Below are 21262 nucleotides of genomic sequence, written 5' to 3' on the forward strand. Positions count from 1 at the left end.
TGGAACAATAAATGTGTAGGAAGGAACTGCAGATGCTGGTTTATACTGAAGATATGGACACAAAATGCTGCCGTAACTCAGCTGGACAAGCAGCATTTCTGGAGAAAAATAATGGGTGATGTTTCAGGTTGGAACCCTTCTTCAGACTGGCTTAGATAGGGCATCTTGGTTGGCCTGGACAATTCGGGCCAAGAGGCCTGTTTCCATGCAGTCTGAAGAAGGGTTCCTTCCTGAAACGTCACTCAAATAAATTCTTATTTTCTGCAGCTTTGCTGCCACCTTAGACGCAACTTGAAGACATAAAATTGCAATGGATGATCTGTTATTTTAAGTAAACCACACTATGATTGTGCAAAAATAAAAGTATATAGAGCAGCCATAATAGTACAAAATCCGTAGTGGTTCAAGACTGGCTTGATTGTGGTAAAGGTTGTACAGGATGGTACAAGAACCTGCTGGGATGTAGCTTTTAGTTGAACATGAAGCTAACATTTCTCAAACTCTTGTACCTTCTTTCCGATGGAAGCAATGAGGGGAGAGCATGGTAAAGGTAGTTGGGGTACTTGAGGATATCTTCCTGTAGATCCCATCGATGGTGGAGTGATCGATACCGACGATGGACTGGGCAATGTCCACCACCTTCTGCAGCCTCCTTCATTTTTGAGCATTTGGATTTCGGAACCAGACCTTGATGCAACCATTCAGAATGCTCTGCACCAAAGTAATATGATACAATATCCAGCCTCATGCTACATTTTGTTCATTCCATGCATGTGCACTCTCTGTGTGAAAAGGTTGCTTCTCAGTTTCCTATCTTGCCTTCTCCCCTTAAGTCTATGCTCTCTAATTCTTGATTGTCCAACTCTGGGGAAAAGACTGTGCACATTCGTCCTTTCTATTCTCCTCATAACTGTATAAACCACAAAAACGTCACATTTCAGTGTTTTACTGGATCCAAGTTTAGTCCTGGCCTGCACTGTCTCTTTTCATCCAAGGGTTAACGTTCAACAGTCAATGTTTCCCGTTGAAGATCCTTCATCTGATGGAGGGTGTTCGACCTGAAATTTTGACTGTTTCTCTTTCCACAGATACAACCTGATAGAATCACAGAGTCAGAGAGTTATACAGTGTGGAAACAGGCCAATTTGTCCCACCTTCCTGCGTTTGGCCCATTCCTCTAAATCTATCCTAGCCATGTACCTAAATTGTGCTGATTGTGTATGAAACTCACACATTCTGGTGGATAGTGGATGGGAATATAGAGAAAATAAAATGGGTTAGTGTAGTGTATGTCACACATCCCACTTGATGGTTCTTGCAGACTCAGTGAGCCGAAGGGCCTGTTTCACTGCTGTATGATGTTCTAAATATGTGCCAGTGTTCACACTCTGGATATACATGAACAATGGTCTATTGGGTTGACCCAGTCAATACCGCAGTGTCAATGAATCTGCAGGCTAGTGAGCATCTAGTGAGTGTTAATATGGGATCTAGCAAAGAAAAGAAAGAACAAGGAAGAGAGAGAAGCCAAGTAAGACACAGATATATATTGAGTAGAAACACCCATGTAAATAGTTTTCTACATTTTGTTCATACTTCTCCCACTGAGAGCTGAGATCTTATGTTCCCTACCCCTGGTGGATTGTTCCTGCTTTTGAGCTGATTTTTTTCCCCCAATTCTCAATAATCTGAGAATAGAGACCAGAGGTTGGGTTGACATCCATCGGGAATGTGGGAGATAGGAGTGGGTTATTTGTGCCTTCCATCATGTTCTGTCGGTCAGTGGGCTCATCGCCGACAGAATCTTTAGAAATTTAGAAGTGTCCAACTCCACATCTAAATTGTTTAAGTGAATTATGAGTGAGAGAGCAGACACAAGGAACTGGCAGACATGGAACCTTTTGTAACGGAAGGCACAAAAAGCTGGAGTAATTCAGCGGGACAAGCAGCATCTCTGGAGAGAAGGAATGGGTGATGTTTCGGGTTGAGACCATTATGTAACAGTGAGTAGAGTGGGACAGCATGGTAGCGCGGCATAGAGTTGCTGCCCTACAGCGGCAGATATCCGCGTTCGATCCTGACTACAGGCGCTGTCTGTATGGTGTTTGCACGTTCTCCCCATGACCTGATGGGTTTTCCTCAGGTGCTCCAGTCTCCTCTCACATACAAAGATGTACAGCTTTGTAGGTTAATTGGCTTTGGTAAAATTGTAAATTCTCCCTGGTTTGTAGGATAATGTTGGTTTGTGGGAATCGCAGGTTGGCGTAGACTCAGTGGGCCCAAGGACCTGTTTCCGCACTGTATCTCTAAACTGAAACTAAACTAAAACTGAACAGTGGCCCCTCCATTTGGAGTGTCAGGTGCATCATCCACTCTGTGACTTGTCCATTGACTTCACACAAGTCTGCTTTGCCAGTAACTTTTCAAAGGCCATTTGAAAGTCTAGATATATTACATCCAATAGAGGATCTTGATCCATCCTTTCTGGAAGGTATAATGAGGATGGTCAACCCCCTTATTATTTGCAATTCCTGGATTTTTCCATTACACCATTGAGTAAGGGTGCCATTATTTTGCTGCTGTCAATATTATGCATTTTATTCTTTGGAATTTTCTCTCTCCCTCTTTAAATATAGAAATTATATTACCTAAAAATCAATCCTCTGAAATTATTTGTAAATATTTATTTTACCAGTGTGTTGGTGTCTTTGCTATCACTCCCCAAATGTTTCACAGCCCCGTGGATACAGTCCTTTCATCCAGATTTATTTCTCCTAAGGTGGAACAGTTTATCAGTTATCACCTCTTTTTATAACCTAAATACATTTGCATCATTTCGATATCAAATATCATGTCTTAAGGACATAATATAATAGGTGGAAGCAGGAGTAGTAAGTGTGTAGCAAGCGGTCACTGTGCTACACACTGGGGACTATTTACTATTTACAGAAGCCAATTAATCTACAAACCTGTGCTTCTTTGGAATGTGGGAGGAAACCAGAGCACCTGGAGAAAACCCACTGGGAGAAGGTACAAACTCTGTACAGACAGACCCATAGTCAGGATTTAACCCAGGTCTCTGGTGCTGTAAGGCAGCAAGTTGACCAGTGTGCCACTGTGCTGCATCTGCTCATTTAATAAGGTCATGACTAATTCTTCACTTCAGCACTGGCAAGAAAACATTTTCACACAGAGAGTGGTGAATCTCTGGAATTCTCTGTCACAGAAGGTAGTTGAGGCCAGTTCATTGGCTATATTTAAGACGGAGATAGATGTGGCCCTTGTGGCTAAAAGGATCAGGGGGTATGGAGAGAAGGCAGGTACTGGATACTGAGTTGGATGATCAGCCATGATCATATTGAATGGCAGTGCAGGCTCGAAGGGCCGAATGGCCTACTCCTGCACCTATTTTCTATGTTTCTATGTTTCCTGCACTAAACTCATATCCCTTCATGTTTTTATTATCCAAACATTTATTGTTCTCTATGTTAGCCCTCAAGGACCGACACCTTATTTTGGAACTGTGGTTCCTGGATAGCACGACAGTTGGCCCTGTTGCCTCACAGAACCCTAGGTTTGACCCAGACCTTGGCTGCTGTCCCTGTGGAGTTTGTATGTGCTCAGCGTGACTTCATGGGTTTTGGAACTGACGAGGGTGGTTCCTGGATGTCAGGAGTCACGACTGGATAGACTTGGTTTATGGCCCTGATTGCCTTACAGAACCCTAGGGGTTTGATGCAGGAAGACCTTGGCTGCTAAGGTCCCTGATGAGAACTTTTTTGTAGTATCTCTGGCTGCCGCAGTCGAGGGACTGCATGGCCCTTTCAAGCACGAAGTCAAGAAGGTTCAAATATCAGTTGACGAGGTTTCTATGTTTCTATCAAAACAATGACATTCGTCCTTGCTGCAGCTTTACAGCCATATTAAAAGTGCAACAACACAACAAATAAATACACAATAAATGAATCAGATATTCCAGTTATGATAGTGCAAATCAAAGTATGAAGTGCAACCTTACTGCAAAGTCCATAGTAGTTTGGTGTTGAGACATGTGGTTAGGTTGTTCAGGGTCTTTCAACATCCTGATGACTGAAGGGAAAAAGTTGCTTTTGAACCTGGAGGTAGAGGTTCTCAAGCTCCTATATCCTATATCATCGTCCTGATGGTAGCGGCAAATGAGATCGTAGCCAGTGTGGTGTGGGTTATTGATGACTAGAGCCAGGATGATTAGACGCTAAAAATCTCTGGAATAGGCAGGCAAAAAGGCATAATAGAATTACGAAAAATACATTTATTGACAAAAAAAGGCATAAAAAGGCATTTATTTCCACCACCAAAATATATGCAAATTCATTTCACTTGCACTTTATGTGCAACGTGACGAATAAAACCGTATTGTATTGGTTTAAAATGATAATTATAAAGGTATACTATATTAAATGACCAAGGTTGCCTGATTGCACATAACTACCAGCATTTTTTCAAATGATCTGGTGTTAAACTATGCCGTCTGTCAGACAGAATATGCTACAGTTGTGAAAAACTTCTTTCTACCCCAGCTGAGGTCACTGGTGCATACCTGAAATAAGCTACATACTCTCCATTCATGTCGATATCTTGTGCATTACAACTAACTTTGAGAACTTTAGCTCTGTTTTCTATTTCTTCAAGATCTTTGTTAGCTAAAATCATCCTCTTACATTTTCCTTGTATGTCCACCTACATCGCCAGGAACTTTAAGTACAAAGCACAGCAAGTGAAGATGTAAACAACTGAGCAATAGTTGAGCTCTTTGACTTCCGTTGTCAAGAAATACTCCTTTGATGGTTGACCTGCCTCCAGTGTACCAATGACCACATTGGCAACATATCTCCCCACAGCATCAGTTGTCTCGTCTATTGAGATCCATATTTTGTTGCATGCAACTTCATTTCTAATTTTCTGCACAACAATGTTGAAGTTGCTGTCAACATAATTTTTCACTAATGATGACTCGCTTAGTATATGTACCTCTGTCTACTTCCCTAAAAAACCTGAGAGATTTGTTTTCCAATTTCCACAGTGGAATTCCAGCATCAATGAATGCGTTGCACAGATCACTCGAAAACTCAGATTTGCGACTGGAGCCAGCAGTGAATGTTGTGAGGAGGCAAGCTTGCGTATTTCCCACCTTCAGTTTCTCTGCCGCCGACTTGTGTTTAGCTGTCTGTACATGCTGGGAGGAAATATTTCTTCTCATGATTCACTGCTTTCTCACATGCTTTGCAAAACATCACACAGTTGACTGCAGAGAATATATCACTCCCGTACACTCTCACCAAATCATTCAGTTTTTTACATGTCATTGACTTGACTCTAGGCACTTTGACACTTGCAGGGGTAGATCCTACAGGAGTGGGGATGCAGACCTATACAGGCATGCCAAGTACAAGCTGAGAAGAGGAATCAGAGCTGCCAAGGAAAGGTACTCTGAGAAGTTAAGGAGCATGTTCTCGGCAAATGACTCTTCTTCAGTTGGAAGGGCTTGCAAGAAATCACAAGCTACAAGAGGAAAAATCCCCCTTCCTTGGACAATCGTCAGCTGACCAACAACCTGAACAAGTTCTACTGCAGGTTCGCTAAACAGAAACTTAACCCTGGTACCCACAAACCCCATTCCCAACTAACACTTCACACCTACTGAAAGCATGTCACCAGTCTGCAAAGACTGGACTCTTTCCCATGCACCCCTCTTCAATCACCACTTAACACCCACTTACAGCACACTTACAGCCTGATTTTGCCCCGGTGGTGTAAATTTTCTTGTAAGTTACGTTAAAACGGCAAAAGAAGGCTGATTTAGGCACTCAATCGTGAAAAAGGTCCTTGTGGCTAAAGGGATCAGGGGGTATGGAGAGAAGGCAGGAACAGGATACTGAGTTGGATGATCAGCCATGATCATATTGGCGGTGCAGGCTCGAAGGGCCGAATGGCCTACTCCTGCACCTATTTTCTATGTTTCTATGTTTCTAAAAAGGCATTAACTTCCTGAAATCATCAAAAAAGGCATGAAAAGGCATTTATGGCAAAATCCTGGCTCTATTGGTGACATGTCGCTTTCTCGAGGCAACGTATCTTATTGATCTCTTTGACGGTAGGAGGATAATACCCCTGATGGACCGGGCAATGTCCTAAACTTTCTGAATCCAGCTGCATTCCTGAGCATTCGGATAACTGAACCAGCCTGTGGAGTAACAAATCATCTTCCATTGGGATCATAAAATAGTGGTGAGTTAAGTTAGTCGAAGGTCACAGAAGGTAGAATACATTGCATGGATATTAAGAAACAGGGAGTGAGGGAAAGGAAGAGGTGGGATTACTCTGCTGGAAGCTGGCATTAACCCCAAGAAAGTAAATGATCTCCTTCTGCTTTGTAGTAAAGAGATTCTACAAGCAAGTTTGCATCCATCAAATCCCTTAAGATTTTTAAATTTCATTGATGTTACCTCTCATTCTTCAAATCCTTTAGCGAGTAGACCAATCCCCCACATCCCAGGAATCATCTGTTGAACCTACACTGAACTCACTCAATTGCTAGCACAGTGGTATAATCCTTCCTTGAATAGTACACCAGATTGTAAAAAATATTCCAAGAGCAATAAGATGTCTTTACTGCTATTCTCAGATCCTCTTGAAGCAATGCTAACATACCGTTTGTACTCCTAATTGTTTGCAGTTAACTTTCAGTGATTGATGTGCAGGGTCACACAGACCCCACTGAATACAAAAAACACACAGATAGGACAGGTTTAGAGGGACACAGGCCAAACACAGGCAGACGAGACTAGTGTAGATGGGACATGTTGGTCAGTTTGGGCAAAGGGCAGTTTCCATGCAGTAAGACTCTATGATGTTTCATGTTCTCACCATTTATAGTAATGTGAATGAGGGCAACTGATGGGTTCCTGTGTTCAGTCCCACAATTTATTATTCTGCTACCTCGCTATCATGTTCTGTGATCTTAACCTTATGGCCGATGTGTATTCTAATTTTGGCTATTTATGTTTCAGTGGAATACTTTTACTTTTACGTCTTTTCTAATTTTAATTTTATCATTTCTTTTTTAAATTATTTCTTGTTTTTTTTTCTTGTTTTTTTATTTCTTTCTTCATCTTTTTGTACTCAATTTTTGCCTTTTTTATCGTCAGTATTTATAGTGCCTGCTTGTTATTCCTGTTTTAGTGCTTCGTGTACTTTGTTAGTCAAGCACTCTGGTGACTGTATGTGGTTTAATTGGAAATGTTCAAGTGTGAGCAAATGTGTCTACTTTGTGTGCTCCAGTGTTTGTGTGTGTTGGTGTACATATTCTGAGTGCGTGTACATGGTTGTGCGTATGGACATGTGTTTGAATCTGTGAAAATGTGTTTAAGATTATGTGTGAAGGAGGATATGTTTGTTATGCGTGCATAAATGTGTATGTGTGCTTGATTATGTGTATGTCTGTGCGTGTTTACGGTATAATTTAATGGGCAATTGTGTGTGAATTGTGTGTGTGAGAATGTGTGTGTGCGGAGTGTGCACCCAGTGTGTATTTCAGTATGTGATGGTTGGTGTGTTTGCGTGAATCTATTAATGCGTGTCACTTGTGCAGTCTCTTATTTCTATATGAATGTGTGTGATTATATCAGTCTGTTTCAGCATATGTGTTTTCTTTGAAGGTGTAAATGTATTTTGTGCATATGTAACCGAGGAGTGCATGGCACTGTGAAAATGTGGAGTGGCTGCGTGTGTGTGTGTATTTGAGTGTGTTGGGAGCGTGATCGAGTAGCTGTATATTAGTGAATATTTTGTGTTTGTGTGTGTTTCTGAACGTGTGTTAGTGTGAGTGTGTTAGCGTGTGAGTGTGTGTTAGTGTGTGCATGAGTGTTAGTGTGTCTGTGTGAGAGTGCTAGTTTGTATGTGTTAGTGTGTGCATGTGTGTGTGTGTGCGTATGTGAGAGTTAGTGGGTGTGAGAGTGTCTTTGGTCCGCGATTTAAACGCGAGGCTTTTAGGAGAGTCACACACCGCAGGGATTTTGTGCCTGATAATTCTATTCACCAGAATCTACCAACTAAACTTGGAATAATGGGTAAAACTAAGTCTTTCCAACTGTGAATGGGAGTGTTAGTGTGTGTGATAGTGTTAGTGTGAGTGTTAATGTGTGAGAGAGAGTGTAGTGTGTATGCCGGTGGGTGTGGATGTGATGCCTTTGGCTTTGACTATATGTGTGTGTAGCAGCGTTGCCTGTGTGATCTGCCCGCCTTGCTAACCAGGTTAAACTGATGCAATTTGTATCTTCGGTTGCAATCGTTCAGGTTTGAGCCGGCGTGGGTTTCATTCCCTTTGCACGGATTGAACAGCGCGCTGCAGGTGAGGCTGATGTGTCCCAATTCCCCGTCTCACCCCTCTCCCCAGCCACTTCCCCCCTTCTTTTTGCATTCGCTTTTCTTGGTCAATTTTTTTACTGTCCTTTCCTCTCTTTTTTATTCTTTCTCTCTCTCTCGGTCATTTCTCCCCCCCCTGCGACTCCCGTCTCACGGTTTAAACTTCCCAGGGTCTGCAGGTTCATTGGTCCGTGATTTAAACGCGAGGCTTTTAGGAGAGTCACACACTGCAGGGATTTTGTGCCTGATAATTCTATTCACCAGAATCTACTAACGAAACTTGGAATAATGGGTAAAACTCAGTATTTCCAAATGTGATCGCACTGAATTTCAATTTATCAATCTGTAAGTCAACCGATGATTAATACTAAAGTTCGATATTAATTAATGATAATTAAATTACTAAAGTATATGTACAAGCGTTCGCTAATATGCACATTTTTAAAAACTGTTTTACTAAATGTTAGGATTTAGCCCGTAATATTTTGCATAAATTATATATGATCTTGCATATTAGCTGTTGCATTAAAAAATTGTATGCGGCCGGTTACACTGAAGTGTGGGCGCTATGTAAATATAGTAATTATATCATATGTTTTCAATATTAATAGTCCTCGAACTATAAATCCTGGGTGGGTGTAGGGTCCTGACTCGGGGAGGGGAGGGGTAAGTGTAGGTCTGACACGGACAGGTCCTGACATTGGTCGTCGTACTATCGCTGATCTCCCCCACCACACCCTACAAATATGCCCGACACTTCGCACCAGAAGTAACGGGATTAAAGACAATTGCAAATTAAACCCAGCCCCAGTCTATTCCACGGTTACACACAGAATAGACACACTGATTCAAGAAACAAAACCTGGAATAAAACCAGTGGGAATGACACCGCCGGCCGGGCAGCATCCAGGGAGAGGGTGACGGCGTCAACTTTTTCAAAGTCGATGACCTCTCGGTTCTAATGCAAGCTCATCATTAACGCTGTATCTCTCTCTCTCCCTCTCAGCAGGCGCTGCCCCACCGGCCCACTGAGCATACCGGTTCATTTGTCATCACTTGTCAAGTTAGAGGAGTCGAGACAAACCTCCAGTCAACACCAGCGCTGAAGGTAACTAAACCTGGTTGTAAATTAAATACTGACACCATAGCCCAGCATTGAGAACCCATGGATAGACACAAAAAGTTGGAGTAACTTAGCGGGACAGGCAGCATCTCTGGAGACAAGGAATAGGTGACGTTTTGGGTTCAGACCCTTCTTCCTGACCCCACCCGAAACATCACCCATTCCTTCTCTCCAGAGATGCTGCCTGTCCCGCTGAGTTACTCCACCTATTTGTGCCTATCTTCAGTTTAAATCAGCACCTGCAGTTCCTTCCTATACATTGAGAACCCATAGTTATATGGATTAGTGCAATTAGTTTTGTAATGGTACTGCGTTGTTGGTAGGAAGTGGGAACAATATGTGTTTGAGACATATGTGTTGGGTATGTGTGGAATAGAATGTGTTTGGACTTGACATTGGTCTATTAGGAATAGACGGGTGTGGTACAATAAGATTTAATTGCACCATTACACTTGAGTAATATTTTGTATTCGGTGTTGAATTGTCAGAGCAGAGGGTAGTTGAGGCCATTGGCTATATTTAAGAGGGAGTTAGATGTGGCCCTTTTGGCTAAAGGGATCAGGGGGTATGGAGAAAAGGCAGGGATGGGATACTGAGTTGGATGATCAGCCACGATCATATCGAAGGGCCGAATGGCCTACTCCTGCACCTATTTTCTATGTGTCTATGTAACATGGCTGGCTAACCCAGCGGAAGGAATGTTAACAGGCAAGTGACCGGTGAGCCTATTGGGGAAGATTCCTCTTTGTTGGCTAGTGTTGCTGCAGTTACTGTCTGTGTGATGTGACAATTTATTATTTTGCTCAGCAGGATGAAGGTGATACAATATTTCAAGCGTGCACTTCACCGACTGCAGAATGGGCCGGGCTACACTTACACCGAACTCCTGGTCTGGTACTGCGAGAACACCAACACGCATGGACCAAAACGAATTGTGACTGAGGGTCCCAAGAAGCGGGCTGTGTGGTTCGTGCTTACTTTGGCCTTCACAGGCCTGGTGTGTTGGCAGTGGGGAATCCTGATCCAGAGATACCTGGCCTGGGATGTCAAGGTCAGCCTACGGACTGGCTTCAAGGCGATGGATTTCCCTGCTGTCAGCATCTGCAACTCCAACCCATTCAGGTAAAATTCAAGTGCAAGTTCAAGTTTATTATCATGTGTCCCTGATAGGACAATGAAATTCTTGCTTTGCTTCAGCACACAGAACATAATAGGCATTGACTACAAAACACATGAATAAATAAACTGATAAAGTGCAAAATGACAGATAATGGGTTATTGATGTTCAGAGTTTTGTCCGAGCCAGGTTTTAATAGCCTCATGGCTGTGGGGAAGTAGCTATTCCTGAACCTGGTCATTGCAGTCTTCAGGCTCCTGTACCTTCTACCTGAAGGTAGCAAGGAGATGAGTGTGTGGCCAGGATGGTGTGGGTCTTTGATGATACTGCCAGCATTTTTGAGGCGGCAACTTCGATAAATCCCCTCGATGGAAGGAAGGTCAGAGCCGATGATGGACTGGGCAGTGTTTACTACTTTTTGTAGTCTCTTCCTCTCCAGGGCACTCAAGTTGCCGAACCAAGCCACGATGCAACCGGTCAGCATGCTCTCTACTGTGCACCTGTAGAAGTTAGAGAGAGTCCTCCTTGACTAACCGACTCTCCGTACTCTTCTCAGGAAGTAGAGGCGCTGATGTGCTTTCTTGATAATTGCATCAGTGCTGTTGATGTGCTGCTGGAGTATTTCATCCAAAGGGCTCCTGCTATGATTGGCAAAGGAGGGCAAGGGGTGGAGTTCAGGGAATCCTTCCCCACATGCAGGTAGTTGGAAATCCTTAACAAAAGCGTGTGGGTGTAGTGTGGGCCAGAGGAGGGGGAGGTTGGTGGGGGAATGTGCTGGTTTCAGGTTGGAGACCGATCACTCTTTGTGATCAAGTGTAGAATAAGGTTATTTATTTGTACTGCCTCATTAGAAACACAGAAAAATAGGTGCAGGAGTAGGCCATTCGGTCCTTTGAGCCAGCACCGCCATTCAATATGATCATGGCTGATCATCCAAAATCAGTATCCCGTTCCTGCTTTTGGAGCATGGGAGTATGAGTCTCGTACTCCTGCTCCTACCGCTCATACTCCTGCTCTTCCACCATAGCCCAGCAAATTTCTTGTTTTCAAGTGTTAATACTATTTTGTTTTAAAATATAAAAGCTCCCAAGGAATGAGGCAGGTAAATAGTCTTACGGGTCAACAGACAGTGAAATAGTGGAACAAGATTGATGGTAGGCTCAAAGTGCTGGAGTAACTCCACGGGCCAGGCAGCATCTCTGGTGAAACTTCTTCTGACTTCTTCAGATCCAGCATCGTCAGTTCCTTCCTCGTTTTCACCAGAGATGCTGCCTGACCCGCTCAGTTACCCCAGCACTCTGTGTCTATCCTTGATATAAACTAGCATCAGCAGTTCCTTCCTGAACAAGATTGATGGGTTGGACTCACTGCTAACTGATAAGCTGGAAGAAGTGCGTGCTTCATCCACAGAGAAATGTACAGCAAGCTGTGAAAGAATACAGTATGATAGACACAAAATACTGGTGTAACTCGGCGGAGCAGGCAGCATTTCTGGAGAGAAGGGATGGGTGATGTTTTGGGTCGTCACCCATTCCTCTCCATAGATGGTGCCTGTCCCGCTGCTTTACTCCAGCATTTTGTGTCTATCTTTGGTACAAACCAGCATCTGCGGTTTCTTCCTACACAAAGAATAGAGTGAGCTGATCGTTGATCTAGCTGTGGTCTTATCCTTGTTTCAGGTACACAAAGACAAAGCAGCTGCTTCATCACCTGGATCGGTTCACCAAACTTGCACTGGAGCGTATTTCTGTTTATAGTCAGAATGGAACGGTTCCCGGTGAGCTGCCCATATTGGAGACACACTGGAGCCCTGTGGCATCACTAGTTATCATCGAGACCAACGACCAAGGAGAAGAGACTGTTCTACATGTCCTGGGGTCAGGTTCAAATCAGACCCAGACAGCAACAAGTGACAGGACGCGGACAGTGAGCTACAGGCTGGCAATGCAACTGGTGAGCAAAGGCAATGCATGTGTGTGCATGCGGGCATGCGTATGCATGCGTGTGAGTGCATGTTTGTGTATGTGCATGTGTACGTTTGTGTGCCTAATTGCATGTGGCTGAATGAGTGTGCATGCATCATTGCTTGCCTATGTGTGTTTGTTTATGTATGTGCTTGTGTATGCATGTGCATGTGTGACATGCATTTGTGTGCATGCATCTTTTTATGTGTGTGTGTGTGTGTGTGTGTGTGTGCATGTGAGCATATGCATGTGTGTATATTCATGCACACATGCATATGCGCATTTGCAGTGTTTCAGACAGTTTTAGTGTTGGTTTGGCGAGTGCAATTTCTGCAGTGATGTATCCATGTGAGTATGTAGACTATATGAGCAGTTTGTGTACAGTGTATGTGCAATGCGAGTGTACAGTGTGCACAGTGACTGGTACACAGCATGTAGAGTGAGTGACACTGTGTTTCTCATCTTCCCCCAGTGCAATGAGAATAGATCGAGCTGTCTGTACAGAAACTTCAGCTCAGTGCTGGAGGTGATGAATGAGTGGTACTACCTACACTACATGACCATCCTGTCAAAAACATCTCGGTCAGAACGGCAGGCGATGGGCGAGCAGGCTGAAGATTTCATCCTTGCCTGTGTGTTTGGTGGGCAACCTTGCAATCTTGAGTAAGTTGTGTGATTTCCCCTTTATCCCTCCCCTAACTGGAACAGGGCGTGTGGATGGTCCAATTGCCCCAGACTACAGGAGACCATATTTACGTAATCCATTGCGGAAGAGAGAGAGAGAGGAGACGTGGGGTGTTCCAAATGGTGCATTTTCATCATTCTACTTTTGGGATTACAATTCCGGGAAAAAAATACAAGATCTTCAGCTGGAACTTCACTTGGGCCAGCCAAATGAAGGGAACATCAGAAGCTGGGAATCCTGTCACGAGTGACTCACCTCCTGACACAACAAAGACTTTTCTCCATCTACAGACCAAAATAGTGGTGCTATGTACACTTTCTATTAACCTGAATGAATGTGGCTGAGCAACATTGAAGAAGTTGGATGCTAGCCAGATGTAGCAGCTAGCTTGATTGGATTCATCCATCACTTTGAACATTCACGTTCCTGATGGTTAGAATAGCCTACTCCTCTTGCTATGTCTTATGGGGTTTTTTTGGGGGTTCAAGAGGAATTAAACACCTCAATGGTCCAGAACAATAGATTGGAAAGGGGTTAAATGCAAAAACTTAAATAGCTTCCCTCCATTCCTTTGTTTTTCAGTAACTTTACCCAGTTGATGCATCCAGTGTATGGGAACTGTTACATCTTTAACTGGGGTTCTGATGGCCATATACTGACGTCATCCAATCCCGGAGCAGAGTTCGGTACAGTCTAGATTTTGTATCATTATACTTGTTTCTCTCTGAGATTGTGCGTTCCTTGCAAGAGCAAAACAAATCAATTCATTGGTAACAGCGCCAAGTGCTCGTTATAGCCAATCTTGGCATAAATACCAAATTCAGAAGCATTTAGTCTGTTTTGCGTGTTTGTGAATTTATTCATTTTCCCTTTTTTCACCATCTCTGTTGTCTTTTCTATCTGGCTGTTCCACCTCTCTCCATCTTTCCGTGCACCTCTCAAAGGAACAGCTTCCTCCCCTTTGTTATTAGGCTTCTGAACGATCCTTCCATAAACTACTGTACTGTCTGATTCATCTCTACCCCATTGCAGACATTGAACTGGGTCTGGAACTGGTGCACCACAATGCTAAGAACTTTATTCTGCACTCTATATGTTTCCCTTTGCTCTACCTGTTGTACTTGAGTTTGACTTGATTGTATTTATGTATAGCATTGTCTAATTGGATTGAATAGCATGCATAATGAAGCTTTCCGCAGTAACTCAGTATACGTGAAAATAAAAAACCTGAACCTAAACCTTCTCCACCTTGAATCACCTGCCTCTTTCTCCCTACTTCTCTCTCTCTACATTTCTCTCTTTGATTCTACCATCCCCATTCCTTCAAATGCCTTATTAGATCCAAGAAAACCCAACCACCCTTTCCAGATCAGATTCTAACTCCACATCACTAATATCAATGTTTTAATGCTCTCTGAAGTAACATAAACTCATCACTATTGCTATAACATAGTCTCATCACACACACTTCACTATTGCTATTCTATGGTATTTAACACTGCCCCTGGCAGTAGCTTCCAGCCATGTACCACTATCTGTGTAGAAAATTGCTTCTCGAATGTCCTTTAATATTCCCCCTTTCATATTAAACGCATGCCCTCTAGTATTTGACATTTCCAGCTTCCCTATCTATGCCACTTCCTTACACCATCTTCAGGTGTAAAAAGTAAAATAACTTTAATACTGGAGGTCTGAAAATCATATAACAGTAGCCAGGGATGGGGGAAAAAAACCCTTTGAGAAAATAACACATTGCTGTTCTTTTTCTGCGTAGGCCTGAAGATTGTGTTGGATATCGCACAAGATGATTACAACCCCTTCCTGCCCTTTGCAGCTGGCGCCAGGCTCATGCTTCACCATCCGAACACCTATCCGTTCCTGCAGGACCTGGGCCTTTATGCTAGGGCTGGGGCAGAGACATCCATTGGAATATATGTGGTAGGTATGACTCCTGGCAATGGGTGACTTGAAGAGTTTGGGGTTAGAGTGAATGCCCTTTCATTGCAAGGAGCTGGAATAATTCCTGAAACAGTGCGGTGGGAAGGAAAGATGAGCCTTTCCACACTTTCCGGACCCAATGTTTTGATTGCATTGTTGATTCAGCCAACGATGGTCAACTCACCATTGTGTAGGAAGGAACTGCAGATGCTATTTTTTTTTTAAATAGACACAAAAAGCTGGAGTAACTCAGCGGGTCAGTCAGCATCTCTGGAGAAAGGGAATGGGTACTGTTTTCGGGTTGAGACCCTTGTTCAGACTGAAGAATGCCACCTATTCTATGCTCCCTGACTGGCTGAGTTGCTCCAGCTTTTTGTGTCAACTATCCATTGTCTGACACTGGGCTGTGTCTTTACCCTCCACTCCAGCCATTACTCCTTGATTTTATTCATGTGTGTGTATATATTTATATTACGGTATATGGACACACTGATCTGTTTTGTAGTAAATGCCTACTATGTTCTGTGTGCTGAAGCAAAGCAAGAATTTCATTGTCCTCTCAGAGACACATGACAATAAACTCACTTGAACTTGAACTTGAACTTGTATCAAACATGAACAGGTCTTGCATCCAGAGATTGGAGCACTTATTTTGGGATAAATCATCAGGTGCATTGCCAAGGGCTTTATTATTTAAAATACCACCTTCTGGATATTGAAACCTTATGACTTCATTGTGCTATTGGTTAGAAATAAAATTCCAAACAATCCTAGAACTGGCAAACATTTAACCCTTAAAATAATAATAGCAATTATAGTGGTAATTGCACCATTCCTGCTTTTCAACTGGCAGCCAATGTCTTCATTACAAGAACTTCATTGGCCCTAAAGCCATTTGGAGTGTTATATAACTGCATGTCTTTCTTTCTTAGTTCCTTATGTGTGTTCTGCCTCTTCCCAGGATGAAATAGTGCGTTTGGGTGGTTCGTACTCATGCTGCACATTTAATGGTTCGGATGTCAATGTCAAATCTCTTTTCAATACCACCTACACCATGCAGGTATGTCAGCCACTTAGTCACAGAGTCATATAGTGTGGAAGCAGGCCATTCAGCCAAACGTACCCACACCGACCAACATGTCCCATCTACACTAGTCCCATCGGCCTGCATTTGGCCCATATCCCTGTAAACCTGTCCTATCCATGTCTAAACGTTTCTTAAACTTAGCGATAGTACCTGCCTCAATTACCTCTTCCGGCAGCTCGTTCCAACTCTGTGCGTCTACCCGATCTATTCCTCTCATGATTTTGCACACCTCTATAAGATCAGCCCTCATCCTCCTGTGCTCCAAGGAATAGGATCTGAGCCTACTCAACCTCTCCCTAGAGATCAGGGTATTGAGTCCTGGCAACATCCTTGTAATAAAAACAAATTCTTATTTTCCCATCTTGTCCAATTTCACCCTGAAGGTGCAGCTTCAGGAATAAACCAAGTTTAGTTCTTAAACAGTGCATAATTTGGGGGCAGGGGTACCACAGGTGCTGATGGGCTTTTGCAATGGGTTTGGACCACTGGAATGCGATACAATTAGAATGGAAGGGAAGAAAGTAGGTCCACTGGGTTTCTGTACAACAGCAATGGATGGAGATGGGCTGAATCCATTGGGATTAGAGTAATGTGCTATTGTTGCAAGAACAGTAAATTGTAGGAAAAGTACTTACAGAATACTCTGGGGAATTAAACCACAGCATTCCTATCCATCTAATGTTTCACCTCTATTCTATTCACAGACCTGCCTGCGTTCCTGTTTCCAGGATCAGATGGTGCAGAATTGTGGATGTGGGCATCAAAATGACCCTCTCCCAGAGGGAGCACAATACTGTAACCAACAGGACAATCCAAGTTGGGGTAAATTAGTGCCTTACTTTGAAAGTCTCATCATAGTGTGTGTGTATATAGCATTTACTGACAAACGTACTGAATCCAGAGCATGTACTAAGTACACTATGCCATAATATGGAATGTGGAGAGTATATGAGACCTGTCAGAGCTGGGGGGGGGGGGGGGGGGGGGGGGGGTATGTTAAACATAAAATAGTCACCTAATAGAATCAATACAATATATTAAACTGCAAAGACCCAGTTGCAGAATCTATAAAGGCTATTAAAATGCTGGGTTAGTATGAAAACTGACTAGAGCCTTCATACTTTATTGTGCATTAAAATAACAGAGTCCAAGCACAAATTGCACAGCATATTTAATGAATAGGCTTCCAACATGAATTGTAGAGGCGTGGATGCTTTGGAGAGCGTACAGAAGAGATTTACCAGAATGCTGCCTGGATTAGAGAGTTTTAGCGACAAGGATTGTTTTCTCTGGAGCATTGGAGGTAAAGGGGAGACCCAATGGAAGTGTATAAAATCATGAGAGAAATATATAGGGTAGACAGAACAGAATGGGGGTGGGGGACGTGCCCCCCCGGTCCTCCCCCCCTCACCCTGGATTTCTGCCTATGCTTTTAAAGCATACATTGATAGGTATTTGATTAGTTAGGCTCAAAGGTTCCAGGGAGAGTGCAGGAGAATGGGGTGGAGAGGGAAAAATAGATCAGGCATGATTGAATGGCAGAGTAGACTAGATGGACTGAACAGCCTAAATCTGCTCATATATCTTACAGTCTTACATAAGGTCGCCAACTTTCTCACTCCCAAATAAGGGACAAAGGGGCAAAATACGGGTCAAATTCCCGAATTCAATTCGTTGACATATATACATAGATATGCAGTGAATAGGGTGGTATGGATCATGTGGAGACATAGAAGAATAACTTGGCATCATATTGGCCACAGACATCATGGTCCACCGAGGCTGTTCCTGCTCAGTACTATTATATGTTCTATGAATGTGTATTAAGCTGAACGGCTTCCATTGCTGACATTGAACATTTATTCAGTTAAAAGTAACAGTTTATTAAGCTGATAAGATCGTACTATGTATGATGGAGATTATGCTCAAATGTCAGGGTCCTATTGCAGATTATTGTGCACTAAGCGGGCATGTATATATCACACACCATTCAGGGTGTATGCAATTGATATGGTTGTGTTGCACAATTCACATTGCTTTCAACTGAAAGGGACAAATCAAGGGTTATGGAGAGCATATTGAATTAACGGGACATGGCTTTAAAGTTAGTAAGAGAAATTGGAGCACACTGGAGCTCCAATACACAATGGAGCTCCACACTGGAGCTCCTGGAGCACACTGTCAAGGGTGCTGGTGAAAGCAGATACGATAGTGGCATTCAAGTGGGCTTCTAGATTGACATAGGGAATGTCGGCAATGGAGAGATGTGAATCACATGCTGCAAAGGAGATTAGTTTTAATTGACATCATGTTCAACACAGACATTGTGGACTGAAAGGGACTGCTCCTGTTCTATGTTCTATGGACCCATCAAAGATTACAGAGAGTGGATTAAATTGAGTTCCATCACAAATTACAGAGAGAGAATATTGAGATGATCTCTACTAAACACATTTAGGAATATTTATTCAACTGAGAATATAACGCAGTGGATTATAGAGCATTTATTTAACTGGCTGGGTTCCAAAATGGATGAAAGAGACTGTGATACATTGATGTAATGTGTACTAACCTGACTATTTTTATTTACACAATAGGGAGGATATGTTAAGCTGTCAGGATAATGTCAATGGTGATAGCACATGAATCTGGCACTGTTCCATCACATTTAGTGAAGTGTATTAAAACTGACAGGGTAGGATGTTGTCCTCCAATTATAGAAAGTGTATCAAATTGACAAGATCCAATACAAGCTGCAGTGAATGTAGTAAAATGGCAAGATCCCCTTTCAAATTATAAGAAGTGTATCAAACTGATATGGATCCATTGAGAAGTTTAGAAAGTGCTTAAACCTGGCAGGAATCCATCACAACTAAAAAAAAGTCTACCAAACTGGCTGGATCCCATCGCATACATCAACAGTGTTTTAAACTGACATGGCTCCTGCGATTATAGAGACTATATTAAACTGACAGGCCCTCATCGCAGATTATAGAGAACTCTCTCTTGGAGAATATTGGGAGCTGATTAAACTCATGATCACTTCACAGTTTATAGGCAGTGTATGCAATAAATTAGATCCCATTGTAGATTATCTGGGATGATCCACCACTGATTAAAAAGAGTGCATTGAATTGAAAGAGTCCTATTACAAATTATGGAAAGGATGTAGTGAACTAATTGAGATTCATCAACTCCATCACAAGTAATAGAGATTGTGTTCAACTAACAAGAAACCGGCAGGATTTTAGAGAGTGTAGTGAACTGATAAATAAAGCTCCATCATGGATTTAAGACATGGTGCCATTAAAGGCTCTGCTGTTAAATAGACAAACAGCCATCGTGGATTATAGAGATTGTATTAAGACAAGGTCCCATTAAGTGTTGTAGAGAGTTTATTCAGCTGACAACATCCGACTGCAGATAGTACAGGTGGTATACAGGGACAAGATAACATTGACGGTGTATTAATCAGATAAAGCCCCAGTGGAGAGAGATAAATATTTGACAGATCAGGGCATTGGGATTACGGGCACAGAAGAGGAGTTAAGGCCAACATAGATCAGCAATGAATATATTGAATGACAACTAAATTCTGGAGTAACTCAGCAGGACAGACAGCATCTCTGGAGAGAAGGAATGGGTGAAGCCAGCAAAGTCCGATCAAGGATAGTCCAAGGGTCTCCGATGAGGTAGATAGTAGTTCAGCACTGCTCTCTGGTTGTGGTAGGATGATTCAGTTGCTTGATAACAACTGGGAAGAAACAGTCCCTGAATCTGGAGGTGTGCGTTTTCACACTTCTATACCTTTTGCCTGATGGGAGAGGGGCAAAGAGGGAGTGGCCAGGGTACGACTCATCCTTGATTGTGCTGCTGGCCTTGCTGAGACAGCGTGAGGTATAAATGGAGTCAATGGAAGGGAGTTTGGTTTGTGTGATGGGCTGGGCTGTGTCCATAATTCCATCAATGGTTTTTTATTCGATTTGACTGAGTCCCATCACTGAATTTGCTGAACTATTAATTATCAGATTTCCAATAGGGAAGTGATGTTTTATTTGACAGGGTTGTATAATGGATTATAGAGAGACTATTATTAAATTGACCATGATTGAAATCTACTGATTACAGTCAATTGACAGCGTGGCCTGAAGGTGTGTGTACTAAATTGACAGGATTCCGCTTTAAAACATCGAATTGGCAGGCTGTCATCACCCATTATAGAGAGAGTAATCTGGTAAACCCGCAGGGACAATATATAGCCTGTTCGATACATTGACACGGCCTCATTATAGGATGTGCGTAACGCAGTGTGAACATGGTCTCATTGCAATTTCAAATCAATACATTAACTTGACAGATCGCTATGGGATCGTAGCCTCTGCAGCAAAATGTTGCCAGGACTTGAGGGCCTGGACTACAATAGGGAGAGGTTGGCAGGCTATGACTTTATTCCTTGGAGTACAGCAGGATGAGATGTGATCTTATAGAGGTGTATAAGATCACCAGGGAAATAGATAGGCCACGGGGGAAATAGAGGGAAATAGATGCACAGAGTATTTTACCCAGAGTTGGGGAATCAAGAAACAGAGGATATTTAAAAGACATTTAGACAGGCACATGGATAGAAAAGGTTTATAAGGATGTGGGCCAAACATGGGCAGGCAGAGCTAGTGTCTGGAGCATCTTGGTCGGCATAGGCCAGTCTGGCCGAAGGGCCTGTTTCCATGCTATATGACTAGTGTGCATTGAATTCACAGATTCCCATTGCAGAGTGAACTCAATTGACAATATTCCATCAAAGATTGTGGAGAATGCAATGAATTGACCGGGTCCCCTCACAAAACGCGGGCAGCATATTAAATTGACAGACCTTCACCGCGCATTGTGTTGAGAGTATTCAGGATTGCACCGCAAATTCTAGAGGTTGTGTCAAGTTGATGGCGAT

The 21262-nt window shown here is 42.8% G+C and overlaps 1 protein-coding gene across 5 annotated transcripts in view; it reads left to right on the forward strand.

Moving 5' to 3' along the window:
• Nucleotides 1–7160: 7160 nt before the first annotated feature.
• LOC129706796 (amiloride-sensitive sodium channel subunit beta-like) overlaps nucleotides 7161–21262 on the forward strand; it is a 28521-nt gene continuing 14419 nt past the window's right edge. Inside the window, exons 1-10 of one of the 5 annotated variants that reach the window (XM_055651295.1) lie at nucleotides 7161–8108; nucleotides 8335–8389; nucleotides 9410–9511; nucleotides 10334–10648; nucleotides 12323–12596; nucleotides 13080–13270; nucleotides 13875–13978; nucleotides 15067–15230; nucleotides 16192–16290; nucleotides 17022–17139. In XM_055651295.1, coding sequence (XP_055507270.1) covers nucleotides 10338–10648; nucleotides 12323–12596; nucleotides 13080–13270; nucleotides 13875–13978; nucleotides 15067–15230; nucleotides 16192–16290; nucleotides 17022–17139 — 1261 coding nt within the window. In that variant the 5' untranslated portion in view covers nucleotides 7161–8108; nucleotides 8335–8389; nucleotides 9410–9511; nucleotides 10334–10337. Of the gene's footprint in view, nucleotides 8390–9409; nucleotides 9512–10333; nucleotides 10649–12322; nucleotides 12597–13079; nucleotides 13271–13874; nucleotides 13979–15066; nucleotides 15231–16191; nucleotides 16291–17021; nucleotides 17140–21262 lie in introns of all 5 variants that reach the window. The other 4 variants (XM_055651290.1, XM_055651292.1, XM_055651293.1 and 1 more) reach the window with 4 other exon arrangements.

This window comes from Leucoraja erinacea, chromosome 20 (assembly GCF_028641065.1).
Source record: "Leucoraja erinacea ecotype New England chromosome 20, Leri_hhj_1, whole genome shotgun sequence".
Taxonomy (NCBI): domain Eukaryota; kingdom Metazoa; phylum Chordata; class Chondrichthyes; order Rajiformes; family Rajidae; genus Leucoraja; species Leucoraja erinaceus.